General features: G+C 37.1%; 1 protein-coding gene across 1 annotated transcript; it reads right to left on the bottom strand.

Annotated features, from left to right (window-relative positions):
* Positions 1-456: 456 nt before the first annotated feature.
* On the bottom strand, positions 457-19,578 carry LOC129751068 (transmembrane emp24 domain-containing protein bai). The gene is made up of 5 exons (XM_055746338.1): positions 19,138-19,578; positions 18,935-19,055; positions 18,792-18,862; positions 1,153-1,279; positions 457-1,080 (listed from the first exon to the last, which is right to left on the bottom strand). Exons 1-5 carry the CDS (start codon positions 19,318-19,320, stop codon positions 962-964), a joined length of 621 nt encoding a protein of 206 aa, XP_055602313.1. The 5' UTR covers positions 19,321-19,578; the 3' UTR covers positions 457-961.
* Between the last annotated feature and the right edge of the window lie 31 nt (positions 19,579-19,609).

The following is a 19,609-nucleotide window of genomic DNA, read 5'->3' as shown; positions in this document are numbered from 1 at the left end:
CGTCACGTCATCACTTCATTAAAAACCACCTTTTTCGTTCTAAACCCAGAACCAGAACAAACAAATCTTTAGAATTTTTTTCCAAATTTCTTTCCAATTAGCAGCTCGACCCTCGGAAAGTCATTCTGCTTACTCGCAGAAATATAAACCAAATCGATCATCAAACTCTTTTCCGCACGATTTGGATAATCAAACTAATGTTTAAGTTTTTCAACACTTCTTCACAGTAGCTGTACATTAAGTTACTTTCTTCCCTCGTTCAATTTTGTCGTAGTGTATGCCAAAAGATGGATATAAGGAAGCTCCGTTGTCTGACCAGAACGCCAAATGTTTTGAGGAATGTTAACATTTTCTACCTAAATTCTCTACGCCCTACGGTGAGATTACCATGAAACTGGAACTAGTTTCAACCAATGACCTTTCGAAGCATTCCATAGGCAATAAATACCGCCAGTCTTACTCAATTGTATTTCTTTTACTTTGTTCAAACTAACGGGTCGATGATTTAATTTAAGCTATTAAAAACTTATTTATGACATCCAGACGGAACAAATTCACTAATCAAATTTGAGCTTCTATGAAGTTGGAGCTAAACGATAAACCAGAAAGAAAAAACTGTCTTAATACATTGTCCGATAGAAAGGGAAATCTTGTTGGTAGATCTCACGCGTTGCAAAAGAGGCACGGAAAATCGCTTCAAAAGTTTACCCACGAAAAAACAACTGAAGTTCACCAAGCTGTCTATTGTTCAAGTGTTTGAGTGTATGCGTCATCAAATCCACGCACATACACGCACACACAACTGTCGCATTCACCCGTCCACACACGTTATTATTCATCGAAGCATACCGATCGCGCACAAAAGATCTCTCGTCTGTCCCCTGCTCTTCTGCATTGTTTTTTTTTTCAACGCCCACCCAGCCAAGCCAAGTAGCTGGACCTGCGTCTTGCCAATCCCGAATTAGATCAGTTTTTTGGCAATGAAGTACCTCCTCAGGTACAGGACCTGCCACGTGGCCAAACCGAGCAGACAGCACATGCTGAAGATACTGAAGAACAGCACCCGGCTGTTGGTGCTCTCTGGAAAGGGACAGATATTTAAAGAATATTGTAATCATGTTTCGGAATAAAAAAATATTTAAAAAATTTTACCGTTGGTGTCACGCATTTCCTCCTCGCGCTTCCGCATCAGCGCAAAGTCCTGCACGATGGCATCGGACAGATCCTCCAGACGTTTCAGATCCACCTCCAGCGGTTTCAGTTTAGCTGCTTCACCAATCTAGAAACAGGGTACAAACATCGAATTGATTAATAAAATTTCTATAATAAGACAACTCATTCTTGAGATTTTAATTGAAAACTAAACCAACAAAAAAAATCAAATAAATGACGCAGGGTTAGTCAGTACATATACGGTAAAACAAAAAAGGCACACGCAGCTGTAACGAAAGCTGATCGCGAGGTCGATAATGGCTGACCGAGTTCTTTTTGGCAGCTTCGGACAAAAAAAATCTGTGTAAACTAAATGTGCTGGAAACGAATGTTAATTTCCAAAAGCGATACAGACCTGAAACTTTGCATCGTTTAATATTTGAACAAGTTGAAAAACAAATCGCGACGAACTGGAAACGCATGGCGTCATGTTTTTTTCAGCAAATATCTATTTTTTGAGAAATAATACAGCAGTCTTGGGTTCCTAACATTTCGTTTGTAAAAACTATTTTACTGGGAAATATTAATCCACTTTATTCGGGATTTTTTTTAAATTTTGTTTGACAAAAACTTATTTCAGAAGTATGTCAAACGATGAACGAATACTTTGGGATACAGTCATTTATTTCCAATCAAAAAACCACTTCCAATTTAATTTTCAGCAAAAGTTTCAATCCACTAGTACGTATTCTGAATGTGGAAGTCTCAATCTACCTTAAAAATTGGACAAAAGTCTGTTCATGATCAGATTTACTGCTCCCTTTTCTTTTGCTCTTCTTGTTCGACCAGGCAAATTTTCTCTCTACTTGGACATTCCAATGAAGCAAAAGTCTCAATCAAACCTGTTAGACTTGTAATATCATAATTCGCTGTAAATAGTTTTCCAAATTTTTGTAAGCAGAAGTTTCAATCTACCTTGTCATCTTTACATATCTGTTAACACCCACAGTTGCTGCAACATTGGCTAGATTCCACTGAAGCGGTTTTTCTAAAATGAAAGCATTTCTACTTTCAGGCTGAAGTCTCAATCAATTTTTCAATGAAAATCATAAATCCAATTTACAATTAGTACTTCGTTCGAATATTTTCTTAAAGCAAAAGTTTCAATCAACTTAACATTTTTTTCATCGGCAGAAGTTTCAACCATTGTCACAACTTTCCACCAGCCGAAGTCTCAATCTACTTTCTGACAGCGGATGTTTCAATCCAGTTCTAGGGAAGAAAAAGAAATTCAGTAAGGACATTTTTTGGAATGAATTTTGAATCACCTTTGAAAATTTCAAACCCAACCTAGAACTCTTTCATAGGCCCAGGGAGAAGTTTCAATCGACTTGATTCCAATCTACAGAAGGGTCACAAAGTTTTCAAAGGTGCGTTCAAAAACTAATCGCCTGTTATTAGTTGATGGTCAAAAATTTACAAAAAGTATTAAATATTTTTCCTCAATCCGTGGGGATTTGTATACGTTTTCCTGAAGTAGAAGCCTAAATCAGCTAAGAGAATTGCTACTCACAGAAGCGAGGCCAAAAATTACTCGCGGTCTTCGATTGATTGTTGAGTTAAAACCTTTTGGTGAGTAAATTTTGCAGCAGAAACAAGGGGTTTTAACAGTCGGAAATATCTATTTATGTGATGCCAAAAATCTCAGTTTCTTGCATCACAAATCTCTATTATTCGTAATAATTTTCCATAATCAGAGGCCTCAATACTCTTCGAGATTTCAATCTAGGACAGTTGTCTACAACTAGAAATACTTAATTATCTTTATCTTAATCTACTGGCAGATTTCTAAATCGAAAACAATCGTAAGTTACTTTGAATAAGGTAAGGTTCTTTGAATAAACTCTTTTGATAGGAGCCTTCAAATGATTTAAGATATCTTTGAAGAAATTGTTATGGAACTTTCAAAGGGTTTAAGTGCGATTTTTAAAGGGATGTTTATTGAAAATTCCAAGGGGACGTTAAAAGATATTTTTGAAGAGCCTTAAAATGTACTTCATAGTAGTTTCGTATGACTTTTAAATAGACTTTAAGGGATTTCTAAATTGGTTTTCAATGGGACTTCTAAAAAGAACATTAATGTGACACTTGAGGAGATTCCAAAATGACTCAAAATACCCTATGAAATGAACTAAAACAGATTTTAAATGGACTTTCGTGATGGAGTACATCATAGCAACCTTTTATAAACAGCACATGTCAGTTAAAGGGTGATACGGTCAAAATTTGGTCAAGGGAAAACGTGTGTAAATCGGTGAAATCGTTTATTTGAAAAATCAAATTAAATTTCTTTTTCAAGTTCAATTAGTATAAAATTTAGGAAAAATATTCAGTTAGGCTTCCGCTTTTCCAAATCCGAATTGGCGGGCCTTACGCTTAACCCCTGCCATCAGATTTTGTACAGCCACCTTGTCCACCTTCTTCCCCGCAGAAAGCTAGTTTGCCTTGAAATGCTGCTCGTCCTTAGCAGTTTCATTGGTCTTCTTTAGGTTCCGCTTGACAATAGTCCAGTATTTCTCAATTGGGCGGAGCTCTGGCGTCTTGGGAGGGTTCTTGTACTTGGGAACTACCTGCACGTTGTTGGCGGCGTACCACTCCATGGCCTTTTTACCGTAATGGCAAGATGCTAAATCCGGCCAAAACAGTACGGAACAACCGTGTTTCTTCGGGAAAGGCAGCGGAAGTTTATTCAAACACACTTTCACGTAAATTTCTTGGTTGACAGTCCCGGAAGCTATGAAAATGCTGCTTTTCAAGCCACAAGTACAGATGGCTTGCCAAACCAGATATTTCTTCGCGAACTTTGACAGTTTCATGTGCTTGAAAATATCTGCTACCTTTCCCCTTCCTTTTGCCGCATAAAACTTCTGTCCCGGAAGCTGCTTGAAGTCGGCTTTGACGTAGGTTTCGTCGTCCATTACCACGCAGTCAAACTTCGTCAGCATCGTCGTGTACAGCTTCCGGGATCGAGCTTTGGCCGTCGTATTTTGTTTATCATCGCGATTTGGAGTCAATACCTTCTTGTTAGTCGATAGTCCGGCTCGTTTTTTGGCTCGATGCACGGTTGTAGACGATACACCCAACTTATTTGCGGCATCTCGGAGAGAGAGGTTAGGGTTTCGCTTGAAACTACCGGCAACCCTCTTTGTCGTCTCAGCGGCTTCCGGTTTTCGATTTCCCCCCGATCCAGACTTCCTGGCTGTCGATAATGCTTTTTATAGAGGGCCGGCAATCTTTTGTTTAAGTATTCATCTTTTCAAACTTGAGTATTTATTGTACCTTTTGTGAAGAAAATACTTGACCGCAGACCACAGGTACAAATAGCTTGCCATACTAGAACCTCCTGCTTAAATTTTTCCACCGCCATCGTGCAGTTGGAATAATCCACCTCCTCGTCCGTCGATTTTGTGTTGGGAAGCGTTCCTGAATCCTGTTTGACGTAGGTTTTGTCGTCCATTAAGATGCGCCTGTTGCTGTTATCCAGAGTCCGTTCTTAAAGTTTCCGTGCCCTTATTTTTACTCGAGATTGTTGCTCTACTGATTTCTTAGGCATCTTTCGCTTCTTGTACGTCTTCAAGGAGCTTCTGGCCTTGATTCTCTGAATCATCCCAATGCTGGATTTGAACTTTTTAGCCAGATCGCGCGTTGATACCGATCGATTACGTTTGATATGAGTGACTACTTTAGCATCCAACTGGGGCTGACTGGAAAAAAGTTTTCTTCCGGATCTAGGCAGATTCTTCAACGAAGACGCGTTGCCATATTTGTCGATGATATTTTTCACGTTTGTGTGGTGTACTTTGAAGCGTTTTGCGATTTGGTTGTAGGTTACACCCTTTTCAGTGCACCAAGTGTGCAGAATTTTCTTTCTACACCCAAAATAATTTTGAAATTTTTTCTACGGGATTTTTCACGTAAATTAAGATTTTGTTGCATCCTATCGATTCTACGTGAATTTTGTGTAACCACAGAGTATCAAGTATCCCCTGGTAAAAGCTACTTAACTTTCACATAACTTACACTTGAATTTCACGTAAATTTCAAGTGGATGATAATGGTATCAAATTCTTATTCGAAAAGGGACTTCTTGACAGTCAGCTTACTTGTTTTTTTTTTTTGCTGTCGTCGGAAGTCGACCAGTATAGACCACACTTGTCATCCTGCGGGGCCGAGCAATGCAATGCAAATCCGAGCGTCGTCAGCGTGGAGGTAAGTGTATATTGATTTCCCCGTCGGAAATTAATTCATTCTAAGCTGAGATTTGTGTTTGTTTCCAGCTTCGGAGAAAGCTTCTGGAAGCTCTGCCGAGTAGAAAAGGAAGGACCGTGAGAAGGAGCCGTCGGCATCGAGGAGACGAGGTATATTTCAAGTGGCAATGGAATGGCGCACAAAGTAAATTATTCATCAATTAGGTAGTTTCAGTTTTATTTTAAAAAAATTCCGTTTCCACAGGATTCAAAATGGCAAGAGGTCCCGGAGTTGAGTTTTCTAATGACAATTTAAAATAGTTTACGTGTATGAACAGTGACGGTAGTTTAAATAAATTATGTTTACGATAAAATTAAATTTATTTTTTTATTTTTTTATTACCGAAAGTAGAAAAGAGAATATATTAATAGAAAAGATTCAAACATCATTTCAATACTAAACGCATTTCACGTAGCTTCCATCATTACATTGCGTTGAACTCACTTGAAATTCACGTAAGTTGTACGCGATATACACCAAGCAAAAATTCCTATTAGGGGAGCGTTTACTTATTTTTTTCGTACAATTTACGTGAAAATCAATTGGATAAAAATTATGTAGTTTTTCACGTAGCCACGACGTGCGGATTATTTTGGGTGTAGTTTCAGGATAAATACGAACCATGCAAAGATGAAAAAACACTTGACGGGCTTGAATCACCTGAAAACAAAACATTTGTTTATGATTCCAATCACAGAAAATTACAGGATTTTCGTCAACAGTCAACAAACCAATCCTGATGCCGAAAGGGAATGAGCCATTTTAATTCAAATCCCTTCTGATATCTCTATGGCGATCGAAACAAGGTTGGAAAGTAAAACAGACAAATTTCCGACTGAAAACAAACCGAACTCCGTCCGATAACAAACCAATTTTCGTCCGAAAAATTTTCGATTTTAGTTGGAAAACGAACCGATTTTGATCTGGAAACGACCCGGTTGTTTTGACAGCTCACTCGCAAAAACTTATCGTCGTCAGGAAATTTGTGTCACCAGGTCACTGAATCCGTCCGAATTCTGGTGGGATTTCTGGTCAGATTTCTAACCGATTCACGGGTTGAACGGTCCGAAATCCGAGATCCGATTTTCAAATCGCTCCAACTAGTTTTAAAATCTACTTACTTTTTGATACAGTTCTACTTTCGATGCCCTAACCACGACGTTGCAAAAACGATCAACTGGAGAGCTGTTACGATTACGACTGAAGACGTGAAACTGACACGGTTGGTACATCGGTCCTGAAGGTGCAGACCAAAATTCGTGGCAATCAATCAATCCATGCGATGAATCTGGTCATCGAAAACGAGATTGCGCGGCGTGGCTCAAAATTAAAAAGGACTGTACGCACAAAAATCATGCGAAGGTTTTTCCAAGGCAACTGAGAAACCGAAATTTAATTCAAATGGCAACGAAGATTTTACGTTCTCGGTACGAGATGTCCGGAACTGAATCGTCGATTCGGGTGCAAGTTCACACAGTATTCCGAGGAAATTCTTTGCTATGGCTACCAAGGTACCGAAAATACTATGGCGTTGGGTTTTTTACGTTCCTGATCTTCATATGAACTTGGTTTCGGTTGGCAAGCAGAGAGGGGTCAAGGTATCCTTCAATCAAGACGATTGCGCCATTTCGAAGAATAGTCGTCCAACCCACGGCGCTCAACACTTCTTCTTCTTCTTCTTCTTCCTCTAATCGTGGATTTCTTCGAAGATCCACTGAATGGACCGGTGACTAAGACCATATATCCAGCGTTTTCTGTGACGGCCCACCCCGTCAATATGTTGTCTTCATTTTAATTTTGATGTTCAAATTTTAGTGTTTGTTTGGTTTAGAAATTCAACTACTTCTTTAAGCAATGTTAGGTCTTTCATTTTTAGTAATTCTGATAGGTTTTGGAATTTGGAATTGAAGCTAAATTTAGCTCGAATAGAATTGTAACGGTTACATTGTAAAATAATGTGTTCTGCATTTTCGGGTTGGAGGCATAAATCGCAATTTGGATTGTCAGTAAGTTTCATTTTGAAGAGCCAGTATTTGCTGTTGTCGTGCCCTGACATGAGCCTGTTTATTGTACGTGTTTCTATGTTCGTTAGATCTTTTTTATAGTACCATGGTTTCTCATTAAAGTGGTCTTGAATGTGATAGAACTTTTTCCCTTTTGAGAGATGCTCAGCATAGTTTTTGTACCATTCATTAGTTTTATGATTTTTGAGATTCTTGAAATGTAAGTATGCATCTTTTAGCAGTAGAATATTAGAGATTTTTCCAACGTCCGCTTTCTCTGCACCTTCTTTGGCCAGTTCATCAGCGATATCGTTTCCAACAAGTCCTATGTGGCTTGGGATCCATTGCACAGTAAAATCTTGTTTTTCACAAGCTTCGTTAATGTTGTCAATTATTGCACTGCAGTGTTTTGTATTCAAACTGTTCTCTAGCACTTTGCATGACGAAAGTGAGTCAGTTAGAATGACTTATTTTTGCAGTCCTGAACGTGTGATTTCATCTACTGCAATACGTATTGCTATTATTTCAGCCGTCATGATGCAGGTTTCTTTTTCGAGTTTAAGGTCGAATTCACAGTGAGCGCGGTGCGAAGTGCGAAGCGAATTTCCAATTCGCGCGAAAAACCGCTTCTCATTGAAACACGTTGAAAAAAACATCGACCGGCCACAGTGCAAGCGAATTTTCGTGCGAACACCTGGTTGGATCGCGCGAATTCATCCTGTTCATCCGGACATACACTGAAAATATTCTCTCGGATATTTTTTATCGTAAAATGATTTATCAAAAAAAATTTTTTCAAAAGTTTATTTATTTAATTATCATTGCCGTTTCTGTTTTGGTAATGAAAAATGCACGGTTTTTTAGCGCGGATTTTCGAAACAAACGCGGTTTCAGTATTTTTCTATTGAAACAAATTATAACTGGCAATAAACGACCGGTGGCATGAAAGCCCCACAATATGTGTATAGGGTGAAGGGGCTGAACGGATAGAAGTTGGAATTTGTTATCCGACGCCATCTTGAAATCCAATATGGCCCCTTTCACTCAACTTTAAAATACTGGAAGTGACTGAAAATCACATGAAACTCCCACAATATGGGTATTGGATGAAAGTATTCAATAAGTAGAAGTCGAATTTGGCTGTCCGACGCCATTTTGAAATACAAGATGGCGGTTTTCGCTTAATTCAAAATGCAATAAATAACTGAAAATCGTAAGGTCCATCAGAAATCAGTAAAAGGGATAAAAAAGTAGATGAAAAATTACTGACAAAAATTTAACAAAAATTTTGAAAGAACTGCAAAAAAGCACTGAAAAGAAAAAACAAAAATATAACAAGTGTTATAAAACTAAAGTAATATTGACAAAAATAATACAAAGCTGTGGGAAAATATGAATAACTATTACTAAAATTAAAAAATATGACAAAAAAAATAGTGACAAATGACAAAACTTTGGATAAAACACGCCAAATGTGGTTAAATAATTAAGCCAAAAAATATGACAAATATTACAAAATTAGACAAAAATATGAGAAAAAAATCACAGAAATGGCAAAACTATGACAAATGAGAAAAAAAAATTTATGATAAAATTATAATCAAAATTTGATAATGAAATGACCTGACAGAACTTATATAAGGACCAATATTTGACAATAAATTTACAAAAATGACAAAATAATAACAACAAATTTACAATAAAATCACAAAAATCTGACAAAAAATAAGGCAAAATGGCTAGAATATGATAAAGTTTTGAAAAAAATATGACAAAAAATTGTCAAAAATAATGACAATAATCTATTTTTTTTTGTTGGGTACCTATCACTGCGACCAGTTAGTTGATCTATTGTAATATGTCCCCTGTTTAATGTATGCTAAGTCAAGGAGGATCACTTTCATATATTAGATAGTGTCCCTATCTTGAGATTTAGCATTTTCCCAATCTGGTATAACCGCTCTTATGAAGCTGTTCACCTTTTTAGGACCAATTGAAAAAACTTCGGAGGGATCTAATATACCACAGCCGATTATTTTGATCCGTTTCGATATAAGAGAAGGACATTCGCAAAGAAGATGCTCTGACGATTCCTTCTCCAAACTGCAGAAACGACACTCGTCAGAGTTTAATCTGCCAATTTTTTTCATGTGATATCTGCATTCACAGTGACCTGTAACGAGCCCTGTAAACATTTTAAGGTCTTTCTTAGATAAGCTAAGAGCTATTTCTGATTTTTTAATACTTGGTTGGATAAATTTTTTAGCCTGTTGCCCTACAACAGAGTTTTTCCAATTGTTTGCAATAATAATCTAACAAAATTATGAAAAATGAGATAAAAATATAACAAAATACTTTCAAATATATGTAAGAAAAATGACAAAATGATGACAAATACGACATAAAAATCACAAAATTAAAAAAAAAAAAAAAGACAAATCCAAACATATAATAATAATAATAATAATTTATTAATGATGAATATGTAAAAAAATATATCGCAAATACGACGAAAAAATGACACAATCTATAAAAATCTATGGGCTTGTGATATGTGTAACTCAGTTGGCATGTTAGTTCCCTCCTAAGCCAATGTCCGTGAGTTCAAATACAAGAGTAATCATCGAATGCATTTGTACTGGAAAAGACTTTCAGTATGAAGAGAAGGTGGTAAAACGAATATAATCGAACGAAAAAAGACAAAACTATAAAAAAAACTTACAATCAAATGAACAAAAAATCTGACAGAACTATGACAAAAATATGACAAACGAAAACATGACAAATTTATAACAAAAATTAAAATAAAATGACAAAAATCTTACAGTACTATGACAACCTTTGTCAATTGTCATAGTTTTGTTTTATCATAGTTTTGTTACATTTTTTCATACTTTTGTTGCATATATTTGTTGTGCACACATTTGTAAGATTTTGGTCATAGTATTGCCAGATTTATGTTATTTATGTTATGACCCCGCTTGATTTTGGCAACATCCGAGCAAAAACCGTTCGTTTTTGGCAACATCCAAAAAAGACGTTTTTTTGTCTTTTTTTATTTTTTATTTTCATTTTAAACAAATAAAAATTAATGTAAAACGTAATATTAGCATGACATTTTTTCATTCTGCTTAATTATGATAGTTTTAAACAGTAAAAACATGATTTTTTCCATGTTTAATGCTCATAACTAATATAATTGAGTCAAATTGAAAAATTGTATGCTAATATAAGGTTTTACATAAATTTTGACTAATTTGAATTAAAAATCAAAAATGAAAAAGTGACAAAAAAAACCGTTCGATTTTGGCAACATAAAATTTTCGGGCGTGTTGCCAAAAACGAACGGGGTCTGTATTTGTAATTTTTGATTAGTTATTATATTTGTCATATTTTTATTTCATTTTTCATATTTTCCATAATGTTGTCAAATATTTGTCAAAGTTTTTAATTTCGAGTTTTGGCATTATTACTAATTTGTTGTTATTATTCAGTCAACTTTTATTAATTTTTGTCAGTTTTTTTTTTAAATTTGGTCATGGCTTTGCCATTTCAATGTCAAATTTATCATAGAATTGGTATATTTTTCTAATATTTTTATCACCATTGCCATATTTTTATTAAAGTTTTGTCAGCGTTTCGTAATATTTGTTATTATTATATTGTATTTTTTTTTTTCAAAATTTTGTTATATTTATGTCATAGTTTTAGAAGATTTTTTTTGCGATTTTCAGTCATTAAAATTATTTTAAAGTTGAACGGAAGCCGCCGTATTGGATTTTAAGATGGCGTTTCATAGCGTCAGAAAAATTCGACTGTTACTAATTGATTGAGTTTTTCGGAATTAACGCGGATTGGTTTTTTTTTTTGCGCGGTGCGTATCCCTCGCTCACAGTTTTGTTAATTTGCAAAGATTTTTTCACATGTGATTAATTTTTGCAACACCGAAGGTTTTTTTCAGTGTTGAACCGCTTCGCAATTCGCGTGCACTGTGGCCGGCCTTCAAAAGCGAACTTGCGAAATTCATCCGGTGAATGAATATTTCGCTTCGCAGTTCGCTTCGCGCTCACTGTGTTCGTACCCTAAGAGAGATTTTGCGTTTGTTCGTTTCTAGGTAAATACCTACTCCGCAACTGTTGCTGGTTTTGGATGCATCCGTGTAAACTCGGTGATGGTTTTGATATTTACTAACAAGAATACCCAGTACCGATTGTTTGAGGATTCTGGTGTTCGTATTAGATTTTGTGGTTCGGATTCCTATGTCGGTTGATATCGATACATTTCTTATAGGTGTCTGAATCAAGGGACTTATGCTTTCGAAAATTTCCCTATGTTCAAGAAACAGTTGTTCCATGAAGCTTAACTTTCGTAGGTCTCCATTGTAATCAATAACTTTCACAAGTTGACTGTAGAGCGGATTTTTGTAATAGATGGCCTTTGCTATTTCTTTATTGGCCACGTAGTTGCTTCGGAACTCCCATGGTTCCTGGGCTGCTATCGCTAGAAGAGTGTTTCGAGGTGTGGTTTTGCAACAACCTGTTGACTTTCGTAGGCCTGCATTTAACGTGACTTGAATTTTGTCTTTGTGTGTTTGGCTAGTGTTATTTATTATCGAGGATCCATACTCTGCGTAGCTGCGAAGAAGACCATTATACACAAGAGTCATCGTTTGTGGGTGACCCCCTCCTCGAGCTCCGCTAATAATTTTTAACATTTTGAGTCGTTCTTGTATACTTTGTTGGACTTGTCTTATATGTCCTCCAAACTTAAGAAAACGATCAATTTGGATTCCAAGGTACTTATGAGTCGTTGTTACTTCTAGTTGTTGATTGCCTACGTTAATGTTCAGCTTCTTTCGACCGCCATGAAAAAGGATTATTTTCGTTTTGGTAGGGTTAACTTGTAGATTTAGATTCATGGCCTTTGTCACAAACCTCGTGAGTTGTTGTTGGGCTTTGATTTCTACTTGCTCAATCGTCTTTGCTCTGGTAATCAAAGCGAAATCGTCGGCAAACTGTAACAACGTGGTGTTTTCGTCGTCCAATATATGGAGACCTGTGGTGTATAGGTTAAACAGCGTAGGAGACAGCACATCCCCTTGGGGTAAACCATTGCTAATGATTCTAGAAACTTGTTGCTGCCCCACCTGCATGCTTAGCTGTCTGTTTCGCAAGAAGGATTCTACCCAGGTAACAATTTCAAATGGAAATTTCTGGGATATCATTATTTCTACTAGTCTGGTGGTTCTTATAGCGTTGAAAGCATTAGATAAATCTATAAAAGTAGCTGTTGTAATAAATCCTTTTCTCTTGTTTTCCTTGATGGTGTTTATTAAATAATTAACGCAAGTTGAAGTCGAAAGTCTTTGTCTAAACCCAAACGATAACTGAGGTAGTACGGCATGTGCTTCAATATGTTCCTGAATCTTAACCAGAACCGCACTGTTAATTATTTTAGTTAAAGTTGGTACCAGTGAGATTGGTCTTTTCCCTTCAATGGTGGACTGGTCCTTGCCAGGTTTTGGAATAGCGATCACCTTAATTTCTTTAAGACGGGCAGATAGGGATCCTGATATGAACATTTTATTCAAATCGTCGATAATGACATCTCTAACGCATGATTTTAGGTTTTTCAGCATTCCATACGTAATGAGGTCACTAGATGGGGCTGAATTTGATCGCTTTTTAGAAAGAATGTTTTCCCATGTTTCTGAGTTAATTAGGTTGTAATCGCAGACAGGCCCAAACGACGCAGGTGTAGCCATATCGATATCGTTTTTCCCGAAGTGTAAATTTAAAAATTGATCAGCCATTCGAAAATCTTCCTGGACTGGATTATTTACCCTTTTTTTGTTTTTGTTTCCAGCTATTCTGTTGATCTTTATCCACAGTTCTTTTGAACTGCATTGTGGATCTATACTGGCAGCAAAGTTTTCAATATTTTTCCGAGTTGCCTCTTTCTTTTTACGAAGAAATATCGCTCTTGTTCGTCTGACAATGATAGCATTTTCAAGTGTACTGTTATTATTAAAAATTTTCAGTGCCTCGGTTTTGCGTATCCACGATTCTTCAACCTGTTTATCCCACCATTGTTTCGGAATGTATTTACTTTTTTTTTGTGTTTCTTTTAATACTCTCTTTTATTTTATTTCTGAGACCTTCTAAATTAAGGATTTCCTCACTCTCTAATTTAGAAATATCTTCATAAATTTTCGTGTGGTTAGTAAAATATTGTGACTCATTGTGTTTTTCGTTGGTAACATTTACTTCGATAAGTAAGTGTTCACTGCATCCTATTGTTTGCTGATGTAATTTCCACTGAACAACTTGGAGAAGGCTTGCTGAACATAACGTTATGTCAATAGCAGTCGCTCTCCTACCTGATTCTAATGGTTTGAATGTTTTTTCGCCAGTATTTAGTAACAGCATGTCCGAATAGTTAATCATACTCATAAGCAGCGAGCCTTTTAAATCAGTTTTATCGTCACCCCACGCCGTGTGATGACAATTTACATCACCTCCGAAAATAACTCTTCTATACTGGCTGAGTTGAAGGAAAATCGAATGCATACTAGTCTCAAAGTCGGTTCTATCAATGGAAGGTGCGACATATACTGCCGCTACCACAAGATCTAGTTTAATAAGTTTGATCGCTACGAGTTGAATGTTGTCACATGGGACTGACGTGGATAGCCTGAGGTAATTTAGCTTGTTACTCAGCAAAATTCCTACACCACCATAACTGTCGTGCCTCGATTCGAGTATTTTATGGAACCCAATAATATTGTATGCTCTACTAGTTTCTTCTCCCGGTTTGGTCCAAGTTTCTGATAGAATAGCGATTGTAAAGTTATCCTCCGAAAGTATCCGGAGAATTTCATCTTTATTCTTGGTTAAACTTTGAACATTTGCTTGTAATATTTTCATGATTGTATCATTAGCATTGCTTTTTATTATCTTTAAGAATTTCTAAACTTTTTGGATTAATTTCTCCTTTACCTATCATATCATTAATGAAAGACGAAAATTTTTCTCTGTGTGTGCCGTCATCGAGACGAAGCTGTTTGCTCGATGATGGGGTGGGCTCGTTATCTTTACTGGATATGGTCTTACCTGGTTGTATTTTCCGTAGATTTGCTTTAAATCGTTCTGCTTCCGTGGTCCTGTATTTATTGAACAGTGCAAACGGTGCTTGTTGGTGTTCGATTTTGTCCTTCCTTTTGTTTTCAAATATGGACACCTGGTCGCTGATGAGTGTCGGATTGGTTTTTTCTGCTTCTCGTTTGCGATGAACAATTCTGCTTTCCTGCCTCTTTTGCTGAAATTTCCCAGCCGTCATACTAGCGTATGATTCTTGTGGGGTCGGGTCTTGAGCTGCATCCACGAGTGCCTCGTAATAATTCTGCGTCTTCGTCGGGAACTGTTCGATGACTTCGACAGAAGTCAGGTTGGTGCGAGCCAAAATCGCCTGTATGTCGTTCTGACGAGCTCGTTCAGGGCAGTTCACATCTGTGGTTGGATGGTCAGTTCGACAGTGGTAACATTTGGTTCCTTGTGAGCAGTTGTTATATTCGACGATATTTGTGTGGATTTTTGAACACTTTTGACATCTCCTTTTTCCCTTGCAATTATCAGTGCGGTGGTTATAACGAAGGCAGTTTAAACAAATATAAGTTTTTCTAAAGAAGGGACGTACCTTCATCGAGCAGTGAAAAACTTTAATGGAATCCGGTAACTTGTTTGTTCTAAACAGAACACTTACCCGCTGCGTTGGTTCCTTTTTTTTCTTTTCCTCAACCCACCTTGTGAGTCGTTGCACTTTCATTATTTGGTATTCACATTCTATTCCCTCCAGAAAATCTTCTTCCGAGATGTCTAAGGGGACGTCCGCAATAACTCCTGCAACTGCTATCAGGTGCTGGGGAATGTAAGCTCTGTAGTTTTTTTCCTTGAGACTGTCTTCAACTGTAAGCCGATTTGCTAATTGGTAATTGTTGAGATAAACCATAATTTTGTGTTTTCCTACGTTTTTTAGGTCGATTATGTGGGCTTTAAACAACATCATTTTACGTAATGTGTTAGCAAGCGATAATTTGTTGATTTGGTTACCATCATTTCTGTCGATTTTCTCAACCAATACCCTGAACGGCCCTTGATCTCCAGCCGTATATTGGTAATTAATTTTTTCTTTAATTTTTTCCGCCGGTAAACGTCCAACGGGATTTTGTGGGTGAGCCATATCTTGATCCTCCGGTAAAGAATATTGTTCTGGAACGTTCGCCATTTTATTTTTCTTGCACTTTCATTTTTTCGATTCTCAATATAACCTCACTTTCCCACTTCACTCTCACTGGCGTCTCTATCGCCCGATTTGGCGTTAAAATAGTTAGCTTTTTCCTATTTAACACTATTTCACAAACTGTTCTTAACTTTGAAACCGTTTCAAATAATATTTCCGACTCGAAACACCGTTTTTTGCTCGAATTTTGAATATAAATTCCCGAAATCACGTTAGATCAACTTGTCGCACGAAAATCTACACTCCGAATGCGCTCAACACAGAAACGGTGTTGAGATTCGTCCCATCGTAGCAATCGATGGGACAAATGACAACTCACACATAATTATTAGTAAAGTAACCGTGGAGATGTATTTTGTATAAAAGAAAGAAAGAAAGACAAACGGGTCACTACATTCAGATAGTGAAACGGGCTAATGCGGTCTCAGACCAGTGCAGCAAGAAAAATTGCGTACATGAATGGCATCGCAAGTTGGGTCATCGAAACATTGACGACGTCAAGAGGTTGGCAAATCTGAGTTTTGGCATGGAGGTATACGATTGTGGCAATCAAATTACTTGCGAGGTTTGTTTCGGCGGAAAAATGGCGAGGCTACCTTTTCCCAAGAAGGCACAGAGGAAATCGAAACAAGTTCTAGACGCCTGGAGAACGACGATACTTCCTTACTCTTATCGACGACTCAGCCGCTACACTAAACTGTATTTTCTGAGAAAAAAGTCCGAAACGTTGGAAGCTATCCAAGATTTTGTCCGTGAGGTGAAGAGGCAATTCGGCTGGCCGCCGAAGGTAATGAGTTTCGATCAAGGTGGCGAGGGAAGAAGCGAGGGAATCCTGCAGCAGTTTGCAACGGCGAGGTTTTGGCGATACCGATGAAAGTCTGCTGGCAGACAAGCATCGCTTCATCAGAACGGTGTCTGGGAGCTGGCTTCGTTACCTCTCGGGAAAACGGTCATTGATTGACGATGGATCTTTAAGGGAAAGGAAGACGAGAACAGGTGAGTCATCTACTTGAAAGTCTTTACGGCCTAAAGAAGTCAGCACGAGTGTGGAACTAGTGGAACCTCAAGGACAATGTTATGCGGAAAGCTGGATTCAAACTGTTAGAAGCGGATCCGTGCTTCTTTGTTCGGAATAAAAAAGGGGAAGCTGGCTTACATATTCGCATGAGTGGACGATATGTTGGTAGCAATATTCAGCGTAGCCGAGTATCAACAGGTCTTCAAATACTTGAAGACGAATTTCCAGCCAACGGCCCTTGAAGATGTGAAGTAGTTATTTGGTATCCAGGTGGAATCCAGGAATGGTTTCAATCTGGGTCATGAAGAAGCTGCTGGAGAGGTTCAACCTGAGCGATGCGAAAGGGTCAAGCATTCCGATGGATCCCGGCTACATACAACAAAAGGATGAGACGGAGGCTCTTACCAATTTCTACCAATAGAAAGAATGATAATCATGCTTCTTTGTACCAATGAACAGAACGCTTTTTTCCTTATTCAAAAAGCACCTCTAACGAAATGACTTTGTAGAGACTATTGAAAAAACTCTCTAAAAGGCTTTTAAGGCGTTAAGGAATTTTAAAGTGGGCATTTCGAGGAACTTTAAAAGGTAAAATAAACATTTCAGGGGTTTCAAAAATACATTAAAAAATAATGCCAGATAGAGAAGATAATGTTATAAAATTTATCAAAATATGTAAACTTACGGATAAGCTATGAATTGTAAACTTAAACCTTATTGAGACACGAAAGCCATATTAATGGTAATATGTCTTTAATGATAATAATAATAATAATTAAAAAATAATGAGATTTGGAAGAAAACTTGAGACGAACTTCAAAATGCTTTCTTGAAAAGATTTTTTAAACTATTTAGAGAAATTCCTGAGATTTTTTTTTAAAAAATTTAAAAACAACTGTAACTCCGGAACGGACTTCAAAGGGAATTTGTACTGAAGTTGTTAAATGAAATTTTGTAGGAATTTTTCTAAAATTATTACACTACGTTGAATGGATTTATAGAAGATATTTCAAGGTCAGCTTTTGAAGGAAACATAAAAGAGACGAGACTACTCTATGTCTTTTCAAAGGACTTATTCAAGAAATTTGCAAATGGACTTAGAAGGAACTAAATGAAATATTATTTGGAAGTATTGAAAAGTTTCCATCGGACACTTTTTAAGAAACTAAAGAAACGCTTTTTTTTTAATTCTTTTTGAAGAATTATCTTGTCTGAAGTTTGAATGATTTTATCGATTTATTTTGACTGGCAGTGAAAGCTGATTTGGGTATAATTTTTGAAACCACAAAATGAAATCAGAGTTTCCAATAAATTGTGGTTTCTACACTTTTTAAAACGAAGTATATGAAGGGTTTAAAAAACATAATTTTCAGTCGAATCACAGAACTGTAACATATGTTAATTAAACTGATGATTTGAGAAGTCTTAAAAATTTGGAAATGTTCATTCGAAATTTGTTTAAAAGTGTGCATGAGTGGTTTTTGATTAGTGTTGATTTAAAAAGATCGACTAGCAAAACATATCATGAAATACTCCAACGAATTGAAACAAAAAAACATGAAATTATAATCCAAACCTAAACATTTTTCAATCATTTAAAAACACAAGTTTTGGGAGTGATTTTTGGTTTCTATCTATCAGCACGGCAAAGGATTGAAGCTATAGCAATCTTAGGACATCAGGGATCTGTTTAAGTTCTAGAACACAGGTTTCGGTAAGCCAAAGGGGGGAAAGCAAAGAATATCTTAAAAGTTTTTCGAAACACTTACGGCGCTCATGAGCTGAAATCAAGACACATTTTTAAGTCTTGGCCAATTCACGCTCCAAGAAAAAAAAGTATCCCGGTTATCAGTACATGTTTATGAAAAAACAACGACCAATTTAAGGGAGAACATATCGAATCGATGGATATAAGATAGCACAACGAAAAAAAAAAGAAATAACTGATAAGAACTTTGATCTTTTCTCGATAGTTTTGGCATTGGGGGAAGAATGCAGGGAAAAATACTTACACCTTCGTAGCTTTTGGTTTCGATGCCCTTCTTGATGTCCAGCGATACGTCTTGATCTACGCCTCGATGAGCTGAAAGTGGGGATTTTTTTTTTGTTAAAACTCCATTGTTAAACTGATTTCATGAATAATAATTAATCTTACTTGGTGAGACATGGGAAATGAAGCAAATTTCAAACGTATCGTAGACTTCGGAGGTAAAGGAAAATTTCCCCTTGTTTATGTCTTCGTTCTGGGAAAGGATGTGACCTTTGCTGTCTCGAACCTGGAACGAGTTAGTAATAAAAATTACCACTCATAATTTTAGTAGCTAATTATTTATCAATCTTGTTCTCTAGCAAACTCACCACATAGCTGATTTTCTGTCCGGGAGCGCCGGTGATTTCGTACTCCCCGGCCACGATCTGGTTGCCCTGCATCTCATCTTTGAGACACTTTTGCATGTTGGGCTGCAGGCGGAACATGATGGCTTGCGATTGGTGTAGAACGGCCACCAGGCCTAGAATCAAACCGAGCACCGGATGTTGCATCGCGCTGCTGCTGCTGCTCCCTTCCTTTCTCTAACAACTAGCTAAATGTTGACTTAAGTCAAGCACACACGCAAACCGTGACCGTACCCGTACGAGGAGCAGCGAATAGATTCGAGCAAGCGGATTTTCGGTTTAGGGAAAAATCGGGAAAATTCCTGGCGCGGATAGAAAGTTTTCCAGACCCGAAAAACTTTTCTCCTCTTTTTGACAGCACACGAAAGCAAAACTCGGCAATTTTGAGATGAGCTGGCCGAAACGAGACTCAAAAGAAAACGGATACATGACGGCG

This window comes from Uranotaenia lowii, chromosome 1 (genome assembly GCF_029784155.1).
Source record: "Uranotaenia lowii strain MFRU-FL chromosome 1, ASM2978415v1, whole genome shotgun sequence".
In the NCBI taxonomy this organism is placed as follows: domain Eukaryota; kingdom Metazoa; phylum Arthropoda; class Insecta; order Diptera; family Culicidae; genus Uranotaenia; species Uranotaenia lowii.
This window is presented reverse-complemented; position numbering and strand designations above follow the sequence as displayed.

Excerpts from the sequence above, each read along its gene's own strand:
- LOC129751068 (XM_055746338.1), bottom strand. The coding sequence starts at position 19,320 with ATGCAACATCCGGTGCTCGGTTTGATTCTAGGCCTGGTGGCCGTTCTA. Across the intron at positions 19,056-19,137 it reads GACAGAAAATCAGCTATGTG|GTTCGAGACAGCAAAGGTCA; the intron begins GTGAGTTTGCTA and ends AACTCGTTCCAG. Across the intron at positions 1,280-18,791 it reads AAACCAAAAGCTACGAAGGT|ATTGGTGAAGCAGCTAAACT; the intron begins GTAAGTATTTTT and ends CCCTGTTTCTAG.